At 40.0% G+C, this 17,582-nt stretch overlaps 1 protein-coding gene across 1 annotated transcript in view; it reads right to left on the bottom strand.

Moving 5' to 3' along the window:
• tcf4 (transcription factor 4) overlaps positions 1-14,832 on the bottom strand; it is a 140,086-nt gene extending 125,254 nt beyond the window's left edge. Inside the window, exons 1-4 of the mRNA XM_035668260.1 lie at positions 14,007-14,832; positions 13,752-13,843; positions 13,383-13,421; positions 9,080-9,152 (exon numbers count right to left, since the gene is read on the bottom strand). Coding sequence (XP_035524153.1) covers positions 9,080-9,152; positions 13,383-13,421; positions 13,752-13,823 — 184 coding nt within the window. The 5' untranslated portion in view covers positions 13,824-13,843; positions 14,007-14,832. The remainder of the gene's footprint in view (positions 1-9,079; positions 9,153-13,382; positions 13,422-13,751; positions 13,844-14,006) is intronic.
• Between the last annotated feature and the right edge of the window lie 2,750 nt (positions 14,833-17,582).

Below are 17,582 nucleotides of genomic sequence, written 5' to 3'. Positions count from 1 at the left end.
TCTGGCAGCCATCTTTATTTACCTGTCTTTCCTGTGTGTGCAATGCATGGTGGTAGTTAGCTATTGATTAGTGACCATTACAGCCTTTTTCCCGACCTCCATCCCCACATCTCTGATTTGTGATTCAGTAATGTCTAGTGCTGTGAGAACTCATTGCCAGCTGTTTCCCCAGTTGGAAAAACAATGGAGCCAATAACAGAATTGCAGGCAGGATTAAGAATGGGGCTGTCATCTTCCTGTGCCAGAAAAATGGCCACAAATGTGTGGAGGAGATGGTTGCAACTGTACAGTTCAACTGTAGGTCGACTTCCAGAAATAATAATACTGCTACCACAACTTCTACAGTATGTCAACTGAAAATGACATTGATTGACAGGAAACAGCTAACATGAAAACAATATCAGATTGAATAATGAGGTGAAATGAAATGCCACTAATCCACCAATCAGGCTAAAGGTCTTGCGTTGTCAAATATTATAATATATATTATATACTTGATATAGACTTTGTTCATATTCAACCTATGGAAAGGTATAGAAATCACTTTGCTGTCTGTCTTCCTAAAAGCTCTCCACAGTTAATGACTGGTTTATACTTTGAACACAGAAAGCAGACAGGTAACATTCTGCAGGTGTACCACAGATGCTTCTGAAACAGTAACTTCTCCAGCCAAAAGCAGTTGAAGACCAGCAATTAAAAACTGGCTGCCTGTTGACATTTAGTCAACTTATTGCAAAGTGCGTCAGAGCAAAACATGGACGCTGACTGCCAGCACACTGCTACAAAACATTTATATATTACTCTTTTAGCTGATTCTGACATAAAACTCAGCTTTTAAAGCCAACAAAGTATTGCTCTGGTAATTTACAGATTTGGTGTAACCTGGATGTCTGACCTTTTCAACCAAATCTGGCCCACTTTCAAACTCTTTCAACCTGCAAATCATCAAAACTAAGCTTACTGGCAAATCACCGGTTCTCAAGCTATGGCTACACATTCCAATGGTGGTACAAATAATGCATGCATACATCCATGTTTAGTTACAAGCTAAAATGTGATAGTAAGATAATAGGCAGAGGTAAAATGAATAGTTCAAAAACAACAAGCAATCATGGTGTCAAATGGGAACTATTGGGTAGAGAGGTGTGGAGAAGAATGAGCTCTGGTTCTTGAACTGGTTCCTTATTAGGAATAAACCTGCCTCCTGTATGAATTCTTCCACTGAATAGGGTGAGCCTACGCTCCTGTATTTTAACGTGGGTCATAATGGTGGTACTTGCAAAACCAGCAAAAGGCCCTATATAGAGCCAGTGTTTGGTTGTCCGTTCTGGGTTACTGTAGAAACATGGTTGTTCAACATGGTGGACTCCATAGATGAGGACCCGCTCGCTCTGTAGAACAAACAGCTCACTCTAAGGCCCACAGCTTACTTCTTTGCCCTGTGATGGTAAATGCAGCCCTGCTCAAAGTGAAACTTACACTACACGCTACAACCAACCGAAAAAAAGCCAAACTAAACAACTCAGCTCAATTAAACTCGAGTCGAAGAGACCAAACTGAACAAAATATGAACTTATCTAAACTTAACAGCTCAGCCCAGCTCAGCACATCTCACCATTGTCTTTGGGGAAAACATATGGAGCTCCGACTCGGTAGCGAGCCGGCCCGTCGAAGCAAGCGGCACGTCAATCTCCTGAGCTTTGAAAAAAACAACAACACACATATCCACGCCGAGTTCTCACAGACGCTAACCCTGAAATCACTGCCATTATTAGCAGAGTCATTATTAGCATTAGAAAAGCAAATGGGGCTAATAATATTTGCCATTATGGCTAAAAACGCCTATTAATTCCTAATCCGCATCACAATTAAGAGCATCGTTGGGTGTTTTTGTGAGTCGTTCTGCATTTCCTTGCCGGGGAAACGAGACAATTTAACAGCCTCAGAGGCAGAGAGAAGGTGGGAGGGTGAGGTATTAAGCAACTGGCTCCTGCTCTCCATCTCTATTTTGAAAGCGATCAGCCAGGGTGTTTTTGAGTGACAGGCGTAACGGAGGCAGATTTGACTGGATAGAGACAAGAGGGTGGCGGTGGGGGCGTCGCTCGCTGCGTTGAAGCGCATTATCTGTTTCGGTACAAGTGCATCAAATCAAACGGGAGAGGGGATATTATTAAAGCAGCCCCCTTTTTTTTCTCTGCTGTGAACTGTGACTTAATAAGCTATGCCAATTAAGGGAACAAAAATCAGGCATGCCATCGGGGCTGTATCTATCCTTGCCCAAATTTCTCTGCTAATGTGTGAAGCTCGCTGGCAGAGGCGACAGCGCTGCTGCGTTTTTCTGTTTGGCTTTGGCTTTGACAAGGAAAAGAAGAAGAGGGAGAGGTGGAAGGTGGGACAGAAATAATATACAGCAGGATAAAGCTTATTGATTTTGTGATCGTCTCCCTGAGAGCTGATGTTCTTAAGATGTGTCAAAAAACCAAAAGTGTATCTTATTCCTTTATATTGTCAAAAAACTACTACTTCATTAACATGGCCACTGTAGTTCAGTGGGGTTTTTTGTTAGCTTGTGGTCCTTTAAAAGGAAGCAATACCTACTTTTGACCCCATGGGAATATGCGTCACCAAAGTGTTAGTTTTCCTTCTCAGATCATTTCATTTGAATCATTTCTAGATTCCTGAAGACGTCAAACTATGCAGTTTCTCACACCCTGTCAGAGCTCAGCAAATTCTTTACTGAATTACAACTAAATGCTGTAAACAGAATTCTTATCAAACTATAGTTACATTTGTTAGTTTTTGTTTGACACATTGGTTTAATGTGATGAATGGAGTAGAACACGACTGAAAACTGACTGACTGACAATCAATGTATGACTTTGCATATAATTGCCTTATCATGATATATGTTGATATCACAAAATATCCATATTAAAATCATGACTCAACATACCGCCCAGACCTTCAGATTTATCTCATAGGGACATTCCATGCCAACACTGGGAACCACTGCAGTAGATTACTTATCCACTTCCTACTTTAATCCGCTGCTGAAAATAGTCCCCAACAAATTCACTGATTACTCCTGTGTGAGCAACATTTGCTAAAGCTACAGTGTCCAGCTGTTTTCTGAAATTACTGAGCCTTCTTTTTAAATGAAACTATACATTTGTGAGCTGTTTTAAAGTTTTATGTCTCAAGTAGGAACCTGTGGGGATGCAGCTGGGATACATAGACGATGTACCGGAAGTGTGAGTGGTTGTCTGTCCATGGCGGACCCCACCTCGTCCACTGTCTGCTGGGATGGTTCTCAGGGATAAGCAGTCATTTCCTTTCCTTCTTTCCTTCTGTCCTTCCTACCTTCCTTTCCTCTTGTTAATTTTCTGTCTTTCTTCCTATAACTTTTCCTTTTACCTCTTCCCTTCCTTCTTTTGTTTCTTTGTCATTCCCTTCTCACCTTTCCTTTCTTTACTGTTTTTATTCTTTCTTTTCCTCTTTCTTCTTCAAACCTTCCTTTTCATTTTTCCTTCCTTCATTTCTTCCTTTAGTAGTTCATTCTTACCTTTCTTCCTTTTTACACTTACCTTTTTCTTTCTTTATTGTTTCCTTTCTTTTCTTTCCTCCTTCCTTTTTTTCCTTTCCTTTCTTCCTTGTTACCTTCCTTTATCCTTTTCTTTGTTTCTTTCTGCTGACACTTAAGGAAACATTTCCTCTGTCTCTCATTGCCAACTTTATGTTCCATGGCAACAGGGATGATGGTTTGCCCTCCTGTCCCCAAAGCTGCCTTCCCACCCCCCTCTTTGGTCCCAACTAGACACATACACACATTCACACACACATACAAAATCTCTCCAAATCTCTCAGACACACATTGCTATGCTCAACACTCATTCCCCTATACATATGCATTTACACACACACCTAGTCCCCCTCCAACACCATTGACAGGGAGACAAACAGCGGATCTGAGAGGTTATAACAGCGTTGAAAAAAAGAGAGAAAAAACACCAAAACCAGCCAAGACCTGAAATAGACGAGTGGCGGTGGCAGCGGTTTTGACAGGCAGAGTGAAGCTGCTCGCTGAACGGCTTCATCCAGGAGGAGATTAGAAACACACACAGAGTTTGAAGTGTGCATTATCTTTCCAGGGATGATCCCAAAATAAACAACAACACCGGCAAAATCTCCCAATAATTAAAACGCCTAATCCACTTCCTGGTTGGCGATGACCGTGGGCTGAGCGTGTCAGCCGGGACTCGTGGGGATTGTGTGGCGTTTATGTTTAGATGCTTTTGTGTTCTAAGGTGAATTTATCGCCAAAAATACGAGGACTTACATCGAATGAGGGGAGGGCTTCAAAAGCGACATTAATTCACAGCATTGTGCGAAGCTTGTCGTTTCAAAATTCAACCTCTCACATGAGATGCGTTGGGACAAAAATGTCACTCCTTATCCCTCAAAAGCATCAGATAAAGCAAATCCTAAAACCTGTTTTTACTCCTCTGCCTCTCTATCTGACTGACATGTTATTTTTACACAACACTTTGTGTTTCTCACTTTCATCCAGGCTCTTGTCTTCTTTATGTCCTAATTTTGCTGTTGATGTTGTCTTCCTTAGCCCTGTTTGGAAACTGCCACCTATTTCATTATAGCATGTGTGTTCTTTGTGTGTGGGAATTTCTGCATTGTGGCAAAATACCTCTGATAACATAGGAGATTAATGTGATTAATAGTGGATGTCATCTAAAACACTGTGCTGTAGAATAGTGCTGGTTTTCAAACCTCTATACTTACTGGCCTATTTTATTGGAACCAGCCCAATCCTCATGAAAATAATCCAATGTCTTATTCTTTAATGAGAGGGATCTGACAATTTATATAGGTTTTTTATAATATATATAGCCTGACAGCCTCCATGTTATGTTATGTAGCCAAATATAAGTGCAAGAAGAGTAAAACTATATAAGTATTATAAGGCAAATCTAAAACCACAGTTACTATAACACAGTAATAAAGGCCTATCTCCATCATGGCTTTTAGATACTGTTATATTACACATCAAAGGTCTTAGCTCTTATAAACAGAAACACAGAACTGACAGAATAAGAATATGAAACAACAACAAAAAGGAAAAACACTAATATTATGTTTATTAAATGTTTACCATATAAAATATTTTTTAACACTACATATGTGTGTGTATCTGTGACATTTAACTTGTTATGAGTTCATAGATACCAATTACTTATCATACTATGGTATCACATTTGACAACAGTTTTTTGCTAAAATGTTAGAAAATGCCCAATACGCAATAAATATAAATAGTTTCAGTACACACGTCCTCCTATCTATATATTCCGTATTAATAAACGTTGCACACAACTGTTATTAGTCGGGACAAACTCTTCGGCACTTTTTACCATTTTAGAACAAAACAGTACTCGCATGTGCCCAAAGACTAAATATACTATGATAAGAAAAACTCACTTTTCAGCCTTTTCAACAGTCATTTTGAAAATTTCATCAGATTTGTGGTTTGGCACGCCCAGAGAACACGTCCACCAAAGGATATTCAAAATTTCAGCTGTGGGCACAAAAGGGTTAACCTGATTCACTTCTCTCTATTGGCAGCTCACAAAACTGTACAATAATAGTTTAAGAAATGTTAACTACTTTAAAATTCAACACTAGCTGGTGAGAACCTTGTAATTCCAGGGATTTTCGTCCATTTTTCGCCCTTTAAGGTCATGAACCTTTCTCAAATCCATCTGGATAATAACACCAACAACATGCCGTCATCCAGCTAGAATAAAAACAATTCATTAAAAGTTGACATTTTACATACAAGGGTTTTTTCACTTTAAAATTTGCCAGTTTTGGGTTCCCCCATGGAGGCCCCTGAGTAGCTGCCAGAAGTCCAATTTAGGCCTGGAGCCAGAGCTACTGTTTTGGGTTTTTAAAATACCAAATAAATTGATATCAATTGATACGATAAGACACTATAAGATAAGTGTTGAGCTCAAGAAGAAAATACTTAACAGGAGTAAATATGAATATGACGTTTCATCCAATTTATCTTTTTAACCTCTGTGTGGACCCGGTTCAGTGTCGGTGTGTCCCAGGCTCTGGCCTCACCCCAGCTTTTTGAAACCGCTGCTCTCATGGTTGTGTAGGTCTATAGAGTTCTAATTAGCTGCATTCACAAACAGCGCCGGGCTCATCAAAATGCCGAGGCCTGCAGAAAGCCACAGCAGGGGTGAGCAGAGTGTGTGTGTGCGGGTGTGTGTGTGTGTGTGTGTGTTGCATCTTGTACTTGTGGGTGTTTAGATGTGTGTGTGCGAGAAACAGAGTGTGATTTGTGTACAGGGATGAGTGCATGCGTGTGTGACACCAGTGTGTGTTCCTGTATCAAAAGAGAAAAAAAACAACAATCTCAAAATGAAGATACACATCGAAGCAGCAAACCGAGGCCTAGCAGCCGCTACAAGTTCTACAAAAAATGACCCCCCCCCCAAAAGAAATCGTAACATTTGTCGTCCTTCCTCACATTTGTATGCACGGCATGGGAGCAAGCAACACCGCCGAAACCGCAGTGCACAAACAACAACAACAAGCACACAACGAAGCAGTAAACAAAGAAGATGTCTCGACATTTCTCTGTTTTCCAGCCAACAAACAAAATGGCTTCCGAACGCTGTTTAGAGGCAAATAACATGAGCGGGAGCAACACAAACGACCCGGCTCGTTTCTGTGAACAGCTTCCAGGAAAGACTTTAAAAAGAAAGTGTCCTCCTGGTCTGACGGACGGAGGATGTTATAGAACACAACACACATACAGCGCAATCAAAAAGAGGAGGAGAATCTGACAGCATAGTACTTATTATCATTACTCGTACATACATGTCTGCTGTTTTTATCTGTAAGGAAGTCTGTTTGTTCATCACTTGATACTGGTCCAGTATGCAACTTGTACTGTGTGAAACTTGAAGCCACCAGTGCACATCCACTGAGAATGGACTTTACATTGAAGTAGGAGACATCTTTAAGAAAAATGTTAGAAATGAACATCGGCATATTCAAAGATTCTGGAATTTATAATGAGGTAGTAAATGCCTTTTTAAAGATTTTAATGTGGAAATGCTACGTTTTATTTTTGGAAAAAACACATCAGACACACATTATTGTTCCAAGCTGACTATTTGTCTGGAGGGGATCTTTAAAAACACAGGGATGTTTTTATTTCCTGTTCACTTTTCGGACATACAAGGTTTCTGCCCGACAACAGCTCTTAGCAATCAACATAAAACAAAACACAGAATATGAGCAAGAGTCCACATTGCATCTGCACTCCATGATCACTGATTTAAACCTACATATATGCATACATAGATACACATAAATATACCTCACCAACTTCACAACTCACTAAGAAAGTCACAGCTGCAATTATGTATTCTTTAGTAACGATGATCACAAGGTCAACAGTACGTTCACATTACAGTACAACTTATCCACCCCAAATGTATGCTTGCGCGTCAGCACCTTGTCGGATGATGTCACAATGTGGTCGAGCACGAGAGCCACCTTTTAATACCCGATGACACATCGTTGTTTCACACAGACTTCAGCAGTCTGAATGTGGCCTAAGTGACTGACCGACTCAATCAATCAATAACACATTGAGTAATTACACACTGACGGACTCTTTCACTAATGAACTCACTCACTGGCCTCCAGACTGATGGGATGAATGAATAAAGGGCTCAGTGTGTTAGTGAAAGAAGGGCTGACTGACACATGGAGAACCTTTACCGACTACCTGACTGACTGAGCGAATGGATCAATCACACATTACGTACTGTATATGTATAGGACTGCAACAGCTAATGATTATTTTTATTATGAATCAATCTGCTGAATATTTTCTTAATCTTAATTTAAATGAAAAATGGAAAAATTTCTTAGCAAAATAAACAGCAATTCATTTTATGTCAATCAACCTATCAATTAATCGACTAATGGATTCAGCTCTACCCCAAATTTGTACTTACTTACTGTACATGTGACTAATTTACTGACTGACTGAATGAAACAGACAAAAAACAAAGAAGTTGACATCACTTTTAAACACTGATACCCATAACATTTCAAAGTCAAAGCCACCGTGTCCCACCACTGATGAAACCAAACTGTGCCTGTTCCACACCAACAACACCACTGTGTAGAAAAACACAGTGGACTGATCTCCACAACACACACAGAGGCAGGAAAGAATGAGAGCAGCAAATCAGAAAAACAGGAAGTCTCCTTTAGGAATGAACTTGAGCAGCTGAAAAACAAAACGCGTTGGCCCAAAATAAAGAAACAAGAAAAATCGGCGTACTTTAGACCACGACATTCATACAGTATGTCATTCACTTGGACGCAGGTGCAAGCTACACATGAGCACAGAACAAATGGGTATAAATGTTACACATAGTCACTTGAATCACTATGAAATTCAACCTCTTTGGTCAGAATCCAGCACCCAATGTGTGTTAATCCGCTGCTGAAAACTAACAAAAGCACTACTTCCTCCTGTTTGAGTAGTGTTTGGTAAAAACTACAGTGACCAGCTGTTTTAGAAAAATACTCTTTACATCTTTGGTAGGAATCAATGGGCTTGGGACATGGCAGTGAAGCATTGAGAGATGGTTTAACAGGTAATCAAAGCCATATAATCAGAGCATGTCACCTCACTGTTTATACAACGTGATATTTTAAGAAGCATTTCAGTACAGAAAGCACCAACCAGCTCAACAAAAACACCAAATAATACATGAGCAAGTTACAGTTTACAAAAAAACCCTGCAATTTGTCAAGCCTCCTCAAAATAAAAAGTGATCCACGAAGCAAAACAGCATAAAACCCCAAAACTGCATCTGCATGTACAGAACATGTCTACCGACACAAGAAAATCCAAACAGCAAGCAAAGCAGCAGTGAGCAGGTGTAAGGAGGAAGGAGAGGAGGAGGCTGAGAGAAGGAAAAGAGAAGAAGAAGAAGAAGAAGAAGAAAAAAAAGAAAAGGCTGACGTACTTGAGCCGGAGAAATGTCCGCTCCCCAGGGAGGTCGGCCCGTTCTTTCCACTGCTAACAGGAGGGGAAAACATCTACAAGACAAACAGAGCGCACATTACCTCCGAGAGCACTGACACTGCAGACAGCAAGACACATCTCTACAGAAACATCACTGCAGCTACACATGAAGAGCTTCATTCCAAAACGCCAGGGCAGCATTTGGCTGCAAAATGCTGCTGCCAGATTCTCATCACATTACAATCTTGCTAGGAAATGTCTAATATTAAACAGTCATTGAATGAGCTTTTTTTCATCTGATCAGAGCAGTTTTTAAAATAGATATCTCGTTTTGGAAGGAAACTCTTTGTGGATATTTACCAAGAAAACAAAAGGTCCATCATCACTTGGGCTGGGTATCACTCCGTTTTGTTTTGGTACCAATACCAAAAATAATAAATAGTTTTCTATATTTGACTAAAAGAAATTTAAATAGGTTTTATATACTATATTATATTGGTCTAAAATTGTCAAGAATTTGCTTAAAATCAGGAACTATCTCATCAAAGAAGAACTCAACAAAATTGTAAATCTGACAAGGATTTAATGCCTGCAGAGGTGGGACAAAGTCAAGTCGTAAGTAAGTCTCAAACCTTTGCCATCAAGTCCCAAGTCATGACCAACAAGTTCCGGGTTCAGTCTAAGTCATGACTGGTAAGTTCAGAGTAAAGTCCCATGAGAAGTCCAACAACTTCCCAGTCAAGTCCAATGTTAAGGCCAAAACAGGTCAAAACAGGTACATCCTGCACCAAGTCCAAGAAGTCCCAAATTAAGACTACCAAGCCCAACATCAAGAAAAGTAAGTACCGAATCTCATCGGAAGACAAGTAATAGGACTGGGCAATTGGATGAATTTTGTCATTTTATTTAGCTATTATTAGCATTATTATTCAATGTTCTGCCTCCGAAGAATGAGAACCGCTGTTCCCTCTCGTTCAGTGGCACAGTACACAAAAGAACAAGTGAGAAGAAGAACACCTGTAGAGTCAGAATATTTTCACATCTAACTCTGTGAATCAGAGGTGGCCAGTGGGAACATATTGGGCAATGTAAGTCCTGAGTCAAGTCCCAGGACAGGTAAACCCAAGTCAAGTTTAAAGTCAAGGTAAGTCCAAGTCCAAGGAAGACCCAATTCAGATCCCATGGGAAGACATCAAGTCCCAAACCAGGTCCAAGTCCTTTACTTTGCATTTCAGCTCCTAAAATCAATATGTGCCCTTCACCAAATTTAGTATATTTAAAAAATAATAAACTGAGTAACAGTCAGAAATAATTCATGCTTTTTCCAATTTGTGTTTTTGTAATAAACTGTAATTTTTAGTGGTGTTAAAGTTGAGTGGCAAAGTTTTTGTTTTCAAGTCAAGTCTAAAGTCAGATTCATGATTTAAGTCTGACTCTGGTCCACGTCGTGACTTGAGTCCACACCTCTTGATTTCATTACTATGGACACTTTTAAGTCTGAGCAGTGCAGCGAGGTTCGATACCCGGCCCCAATGATCACACAGACCCTCAGCTCAGAGCTGAACACAGATATGAAGAGTTAATTTTCCAAAACACTGTGGGTTTGTTTTTTGGGGAAGCAGAAAGAGATCAAATTCCTCATTCGGCATCTGTAAAACATAAACAGGATGAAATAAATCACCTGCTCACCTTTATTACAAATGTGCTCTCATTCAGAAAGTGTCACTTTAGCCAAATGTTGGTCGACTCATTTTGGAATGAAACACTTCATATCTACTTCATATCTGACTTAAACACGTGAGATAATCATCAGAACTAGTTACCATCTGCTCTACACATCTACAGGAAAATCAAGCCCACGTTAAGACAGAGACTGAAGCTGAATACTGATTTCTGTTGTTGTACTCTACTGTAAAGCTTCATGGGAGAACAGTTCATGTTATCAAAGTGAGACGTGACCCCGATAGATAACCTCTCTGGATAAACATCAGGCCTGTGTGTCAGTGTGTTTGATGCTGAAATCTCAGTGATCGTGAACACACTCTTTCAGATGCTAAAAGCTTTTCAGGATTTGAATTTTTTTCCAATTTTCTCTTCTTTTGAATTGACCACTGTATGAGTAAATTAAACCCTGACTAAAACAATAGATACTTGATGTGCCATTGTTCTTATGGCAGCCTGTGGGGCCTGCAAGCGTGCACGTTGGATAACGGGGGTTGCTTGTGTGTTTGATGTCCCTCCCGGCTGCGACAAATAAAGGGAAAACAAACGTTACGGGAGCTGAAAGACGTAATTCTGATTATTAGCAGGTCTATCGATATCCCAGTCGAAGCACTTTGAGCTGCTGGTGTCAGCTTGTGGGCGTGCAAAGACAGATGATCGCATAAATTAATGCGACCGGCCTGCGTTTATAATGAGAAGAGACACGTTCTAGCTGCTGCTGCCCTCCTTTGTTTAAACATTTTTTTCAAGAAATATAATTTAAAGATGGGCTGATTGACATTTTTGGAAAACTGTAAAAAATTAAACACAGGAATGATGTTCCTGTGATAGACCTCAGGCACTCAGGAGCATTCCTGTGCTGATAAATAATGATTCTATAATGATTTATTTTGTACTTTTGTCCACAATTATAATCCTGTAAAAGGTATTATTATACTATAGTATAAGTGTGTCATTAATGAGCAGTTTATTGTGATTAAATTTGTCTTTATGATATTTTTGTCACCTACAATTTTACTATATAGCTTTACAGGCTTGCTGTATGTATTGCTGGACTGTTTGTACCTTTGAAAAAGTTCATATAGAGGTTTATTATCTCTCTGTGGTCTTAATAATGGATTTAGTGATCCTATTTTATGCTTTTTTTAAAATAAAAGGCCACTATATGGGGATAAAAATATCTCTATAATATTCTTACATGGATTATTACATGTCTATTGTACTCAATTATTAATTTAATTGTCTTATTGTCAGGCTTTTTGAATAAATGTCACCATAACATTCCTATAATATTCTTACAATGCTGCTATAGAGACTTTATGGTACACACAGGCCTATATAGCCATGGCAGCACATATATTTTTTAATTATTAGAATATTGCTAATAAAGGCATGTCTTTAGTTCTCAGTTCTGACATCCTATTGTACGTCCTTTGTTAAAAATCTCACAATAACATAATATTCCTACAGTATTCAGTGTTTATATAGTGAGTGGATACAAACTGTATGACCTATGGTGTTTCTGTAATATTGAAAAATTACTATAGGGCAAATATAGGGGATTATTGTGTTATTTTGGTCTTTTATTAGCTTTTGAATTTAAAATCTCATATGCTATCTCCTGTACATACAGTGTGCATGCAGGCCTCAGCTGTGGGTTTATGATATTTGTTTATTGCGTTAGCGTTCCTGTAGAGATTGAGAGCTACATTTATGGGAATTTGATCTCCTATTTTTTGCATATCGTGCTGCATCACTAGTCCCATTCTTTTAAAACTGAGATCTGGTATTACATGTTAATAGTGCCACGGATATATTCTCCTCCACTCACTTACATTGTGTGTGCAGGTCTTAGCTGTTATCTAATTCCTTTATTGCATTAACATTCTTGCAGGAAAATGCAGTGATGTTCTCTCATGTTTGCATCTCATGCAGCATCAGTAGCTTCATTCCTATAGATAGATATTAGAAAGATATTTCTGATCAGTCTGTTCATGCTCTCTCTCTTCGTTTCATAACAGGATTAATGGAAGTGCTTGTTTTCTCTCTCTCTCTCTCTCTCTCTCTCTCTCTCTTCATTTTGGGGTGTTTCTGATATTTTTTTTTCTCTCCTCCTCTTCAGACTAAAGTTGCTCCCAGAGGAGGAGAGGCTCACAGAAAACATGGCCGAGAGCGGGGGACGCTGTTTCCTGTCCGTCAAGTTCACAACGCAGACTGTCCCTTCACAAAAACACTAACTTTTAAACGGAGCCGTGAGTTTGGGGCATGGCACAGCCTGCTGCAGGCGCATTTAAACTGCGGGGACAATGTGTGACACATTTCTCTCTATTCGGTTGCCTGTCTTTCTGTCTATCTGTCTATCTGTCTGTCTGTCTGTCTGTCAGTCATACAGGTTCATGATTCAACACCGAGCCTTTTTGCATCTGAAACATTCTGTGCGACCCCGGTGCAGAGTGCATATGGAGCAGCCCAATAAACTCACACAGACAAAAAAAAAAAGAAACATTTTCTAAATCCTATCATGGGCAAAAAAATCAGGCTTACACATGAAGGAAAAAAGGACTTAAAATGAGATATACTACCATGGATGTTGGGAACATTTTCAAATCGCTGTTTCGCATCTATAAGACAACAAAATTACTAATGCAGCATCACAATTCTCTGCACACACACACACAAACAAAAAAAAGAAATTACAAAACCAACAATATGCACTGACTTTTCTGCAAGTTACTCTACATAAACACACAACTTTTTTTGTGTGCAAACAGTTGAAAGACTGAGTGAAAGCTAAAATATGCAGGTTATGTGCAACTGACAGGTTAAAAATGTAAACAGTGGTCGCTGTATGAAGCGTACAGGACGCGTTTATTCTCTTCTACGGCTTCTACTGTCATCATACTAGTCATTTCTATCCATATTAACAGAAAGCAGGAGATGAATGCCCTTACCGCGCTGAAATCCAGTAAGTCACTCAGTTCCTTGTCTGTTCCCAAAGCTGCCATCCGCTGTTGATGATGCATTTTAGCAAAATCGCACGGACCTAAAGACATGGAAACAAATGGAGAGATAGATAGACAGAAGAGGATAGGTAGACAGATTGATAGATGGAGAGATAGAGGGAGGGAGAGGAGAGAAGAGAGGAGGAAGAAGACCTCGGCGTGGGTTTTTCTTTTTTCTGTTTTGTGTGTGTGTGTGTCGCGCACCGCTCCGCTCCCGGGTCTCTTTTCCTCCACAGCGAAATAAATCCAGTAAAACAACCTCACAAGCCTCGATCACAAATCTAGTTTTCTCTCATCCTCGGAGCTCTCGGTCCCGGGTTCCTGGTTTTGGCAGCAGGAAATCAATCGCAAGAAGAACTGACAGGAAATAAAAAAGACCGGGGGGCGACCGGACGGGAGTCTGTTCGCGTGTGTTTTGCTGTGTTTTACCCCCCCAGCCGAAGAAGTCCGACCTCTCCGCGCTTGAGACGCAGTTTGTCCGCCGCGGCGGGCTGTCAGGCTCACACACGATATAAATAAATAACGCGCAGAGCCTCTCGGGGAGGAAGAAGATCACCTCAGAAATGTGTTGTTGTTTTTGTTTGTTTTGTGTGTGTTGTTGTTGTTGTTGTTGTTGTCAGAGGAAGAGTCCAGGCAGGGTGAGCGCTGCTCCTGAGCGGGCTGAGGGTGCCCTCCGCTCGGCTGCGGGTGCTGAAGATCCCCGGGTACGCAGGACGGATCCCATGTGCGTCTGGCACAGCCTCGGCGCGATAAATGTGTTCGTGCGGCCACCTAGCTTACATTCTCGTCTAAAACACCGCCGAGCACCGAGCTGCTGCTGCTGCTGCTGCTGCAGGGGAGAGCGGGAAACCAGCAGGAAAAAGAAATACATTTGGAAGAAAAAATTGGTTTGTTGGTTTGATTGATTGGCTGATTGGCGCGGTGATTGGCTGCTTTGATTTGGATTGGGTTAATTGGGCTAATTGGGGTTAGAAAATGTGTTGTTTTTTTCCCTCTGCAGGGAACTGTGATTGTGCCTGAACCCTAAATAAAACTTTAAAATTATTTATTAAAAATTATTTTAAAAAAACTTACTAAATATTTATGTGTAAATTGTATCTTTTTATTATGTTTATTACATATTTACTTACATTTTTTTGTTTAATTCATTTAGGTGGGTTTTTTTCATGTAATCCTTTATTTTACACCCCTACACACGTGTGTATGAATGCCTCTTTCTTTACATATTTTATGTAATTTGGTTTTCTATTTCTTTTTCTATTGGTGAGAATATAAAAGTACATTGATACAAGTGTGTCTGACCTGCATGGTAACCCCCTATGGGTCACCACTTAAACCACAACAGCACCAAAACCCACCTCTCTGAAAATACTTTGCAGTACTTTGCTTTTTTTTGTGCAGCCCACAGCCTGCAAGTATAAAATGACTGGCCTATTTCTGCAAATTACACCCTGCATGTGCGGGTTTCTTTCACAGAGGAAAAAAAAGCCAGCAAAAACACACAGGTGCAGGTACGACATAAAGGCTTATTTGTTGCTGTGTAAAGTGGCACTGCCTGTTGGCCCTTCACAGCCCGTCACTCTCAAACAAACTGAAAGCCACGTAACGGCTTACACAGAGAGCAGCAGAGAGCACAGATCCACTCTGTGTTGTTACAAGAGTGCAAGCGTGTTTAGCCTGTGTTACGTTCCTGATCGGAGGCGAATTTAATCAGCAGTTTTTATGTTCAAAGTGTTGACGGGAAGATCTTGTCGGGGATGAAGTGGACCATAAACACACCACAAGTCTCTTTATTCACTTTATCAAGCCAACACACACCTGATTTCCAATCTGGCAAAGCAGGAAACTGACCCCGGACACCAAACCCCCATGGTCCACAAAAAGCCCCACATTCACTGAGTGGAAACTGCTTTTTTTGTTTTGTTTTTTGGCACTTTGATTAATTGCAAATTGCACCATAACATACAATATGAACTAAAGCAGGTTGTGCATTATTAGCTCATAGTGTGGCCCAACAACGAACTTTTGCCAGTCTGGCCAGTCAAAGCATTTTTAGGTCCCTATTGGTCCCTACACAAAACCCCCACCACATTACACAACTATGACAACAGACTTAAACTGAGTGAATATTGTCAATATCCCCTCAAAAAACAAACAAACAATCAAAACGTACTATTTCGTCAGGTTGTCAAAACCAACCATGAAGGTAAACTAACAGGGATGTTGTGAAGTTTCATCCTCAGACAGTTGGTTGATATAATGCTGTCAGAATAACAGAGGTGAGTAAATGTTGATAGGATGTGTCTGCAGAACAGAAAACCATAGAAACAGACTGAAACTGCTGGAAGGAGATCAGTCGGTATGGAAAGTTATGGAAAAGTCACTGAAGGAACACCACACCTGAGTGACAGATAAGTCATTTGTAGATAAAATGCCCCACATGAGAGGTTTTCTGTAGGAGGAAGACACTACAGCAGTACAGTTTAGGCTACTTGGTAAGATTAGAGAAAGAACATGTTCATGGTGCAAAGAAACCCACATCCTGCTTAAAGTTATAACAAAGATTTCAGTCAGGAATCAGGCAAAAGAAGAGCAACTGGTGTATCTGTTTACAGTGCAGCACAAAGACAAAGTTAGTAACTAGATGGTGGAAAACGTGAAACATTTAGCAGCCAGATATGTTTCTCAGGAATCAGTGGAGACCAAATCCAACTAGAAGGAGAGTGAATATTGGACTTACATTCATCAGGTGGACACAAACAGGACTTCAGTGGTTTGCTAACACAAATTGTGTTACAAATTAATAAGGTGATAATCGAGTTATAGCTCGTTCCACTGCCCCTGAATGGCAACAATTAAAAAAAAAAAAAAAAAGTTTTAAAAAAAATTAAAAAATGAAAGAATGCTGCAGGTCCAGTGTGTGGGGCGAGTAGCCAGTGTTTGGGTTGTGTTTTTAAGGTAACGAAAACACAAGGATCTTTATTTCAAGGTGATTATACACTAATGAAAACATACCTATGAATATTATATTCCATTTCTGCCAATAGAGCCATGTAAACAGCACATTCATGGATTAAAACAGACCATAGGTCTTTTTAAGCTGTCGACAATGTTATTGCTGAGGACAGTCATAAAAGAAGATAAAAGAAAAAAAGAAACACAAAGAAAGAAAGAAAATCAGGGAGAACAGTTAATCTGTTAAGCTGTTGCTGAGGCTCTCATGGCCCGTGATCTATTCTCAGTGGCTGGTACTGACTTAAACATGGACAGATTATTAAAAACATTTATTTTTCTTAATTTCTTTCATTTTTCTGTTAATTCATAGGACTGTATGACCCTAAATCACCTTTGATTCGTGCAAAAAAACTAGCTGAACTGTCGCTGAACTGTCTTCTGCTTCTCTTCCATTATCAACATGTGAACGCGGCAGAGTTGCATAACACTCAAACAACATATCCTGGTTTAGTCTGAGTGTTTTAACCTTGAAACAGAGCAGGAACGCACAGTTATGGTCTGACACGGGACACAGAGCGTCTGTCACATCTGGGTCAAAGCTGAGCTGCAAAAATCATCCTTGATACATACAAGTTATGACATAATGAGCTGGGAAGGAGGGGGCATGGGGGACATACTTCCTGGTGTGACTCAGTTAGTGGAACAACTGAAGAGTAGCCTACAAAATACCACAGAAACATAGAAAAACTGTGCAGAAATGATTCACTTTAAAACATGCTAGCTTGTATATTATTCTTTGATGTAAATGAGAATTACAAGCTGTTA

Source organism: Morone saxatilis, unplaced genomic scaffold (assembly GCF_004916995.1).
Source record: "Morone saxatilis isolate NCDOM2014 unplaced genomic scaffold, NCSU_SB_2.0 Contig21, whole genome shotgun sequence".
Lineage (NCBI taxonomy): Eukaryota > Metazoa > Chordata > Actinopteri > Moronidae > Morone > Morone saxatilis.
Note: the sequence above shows the minus strand (reverse complement) of the source record. Positions and strands in the feature narration are given on the sequence as shown.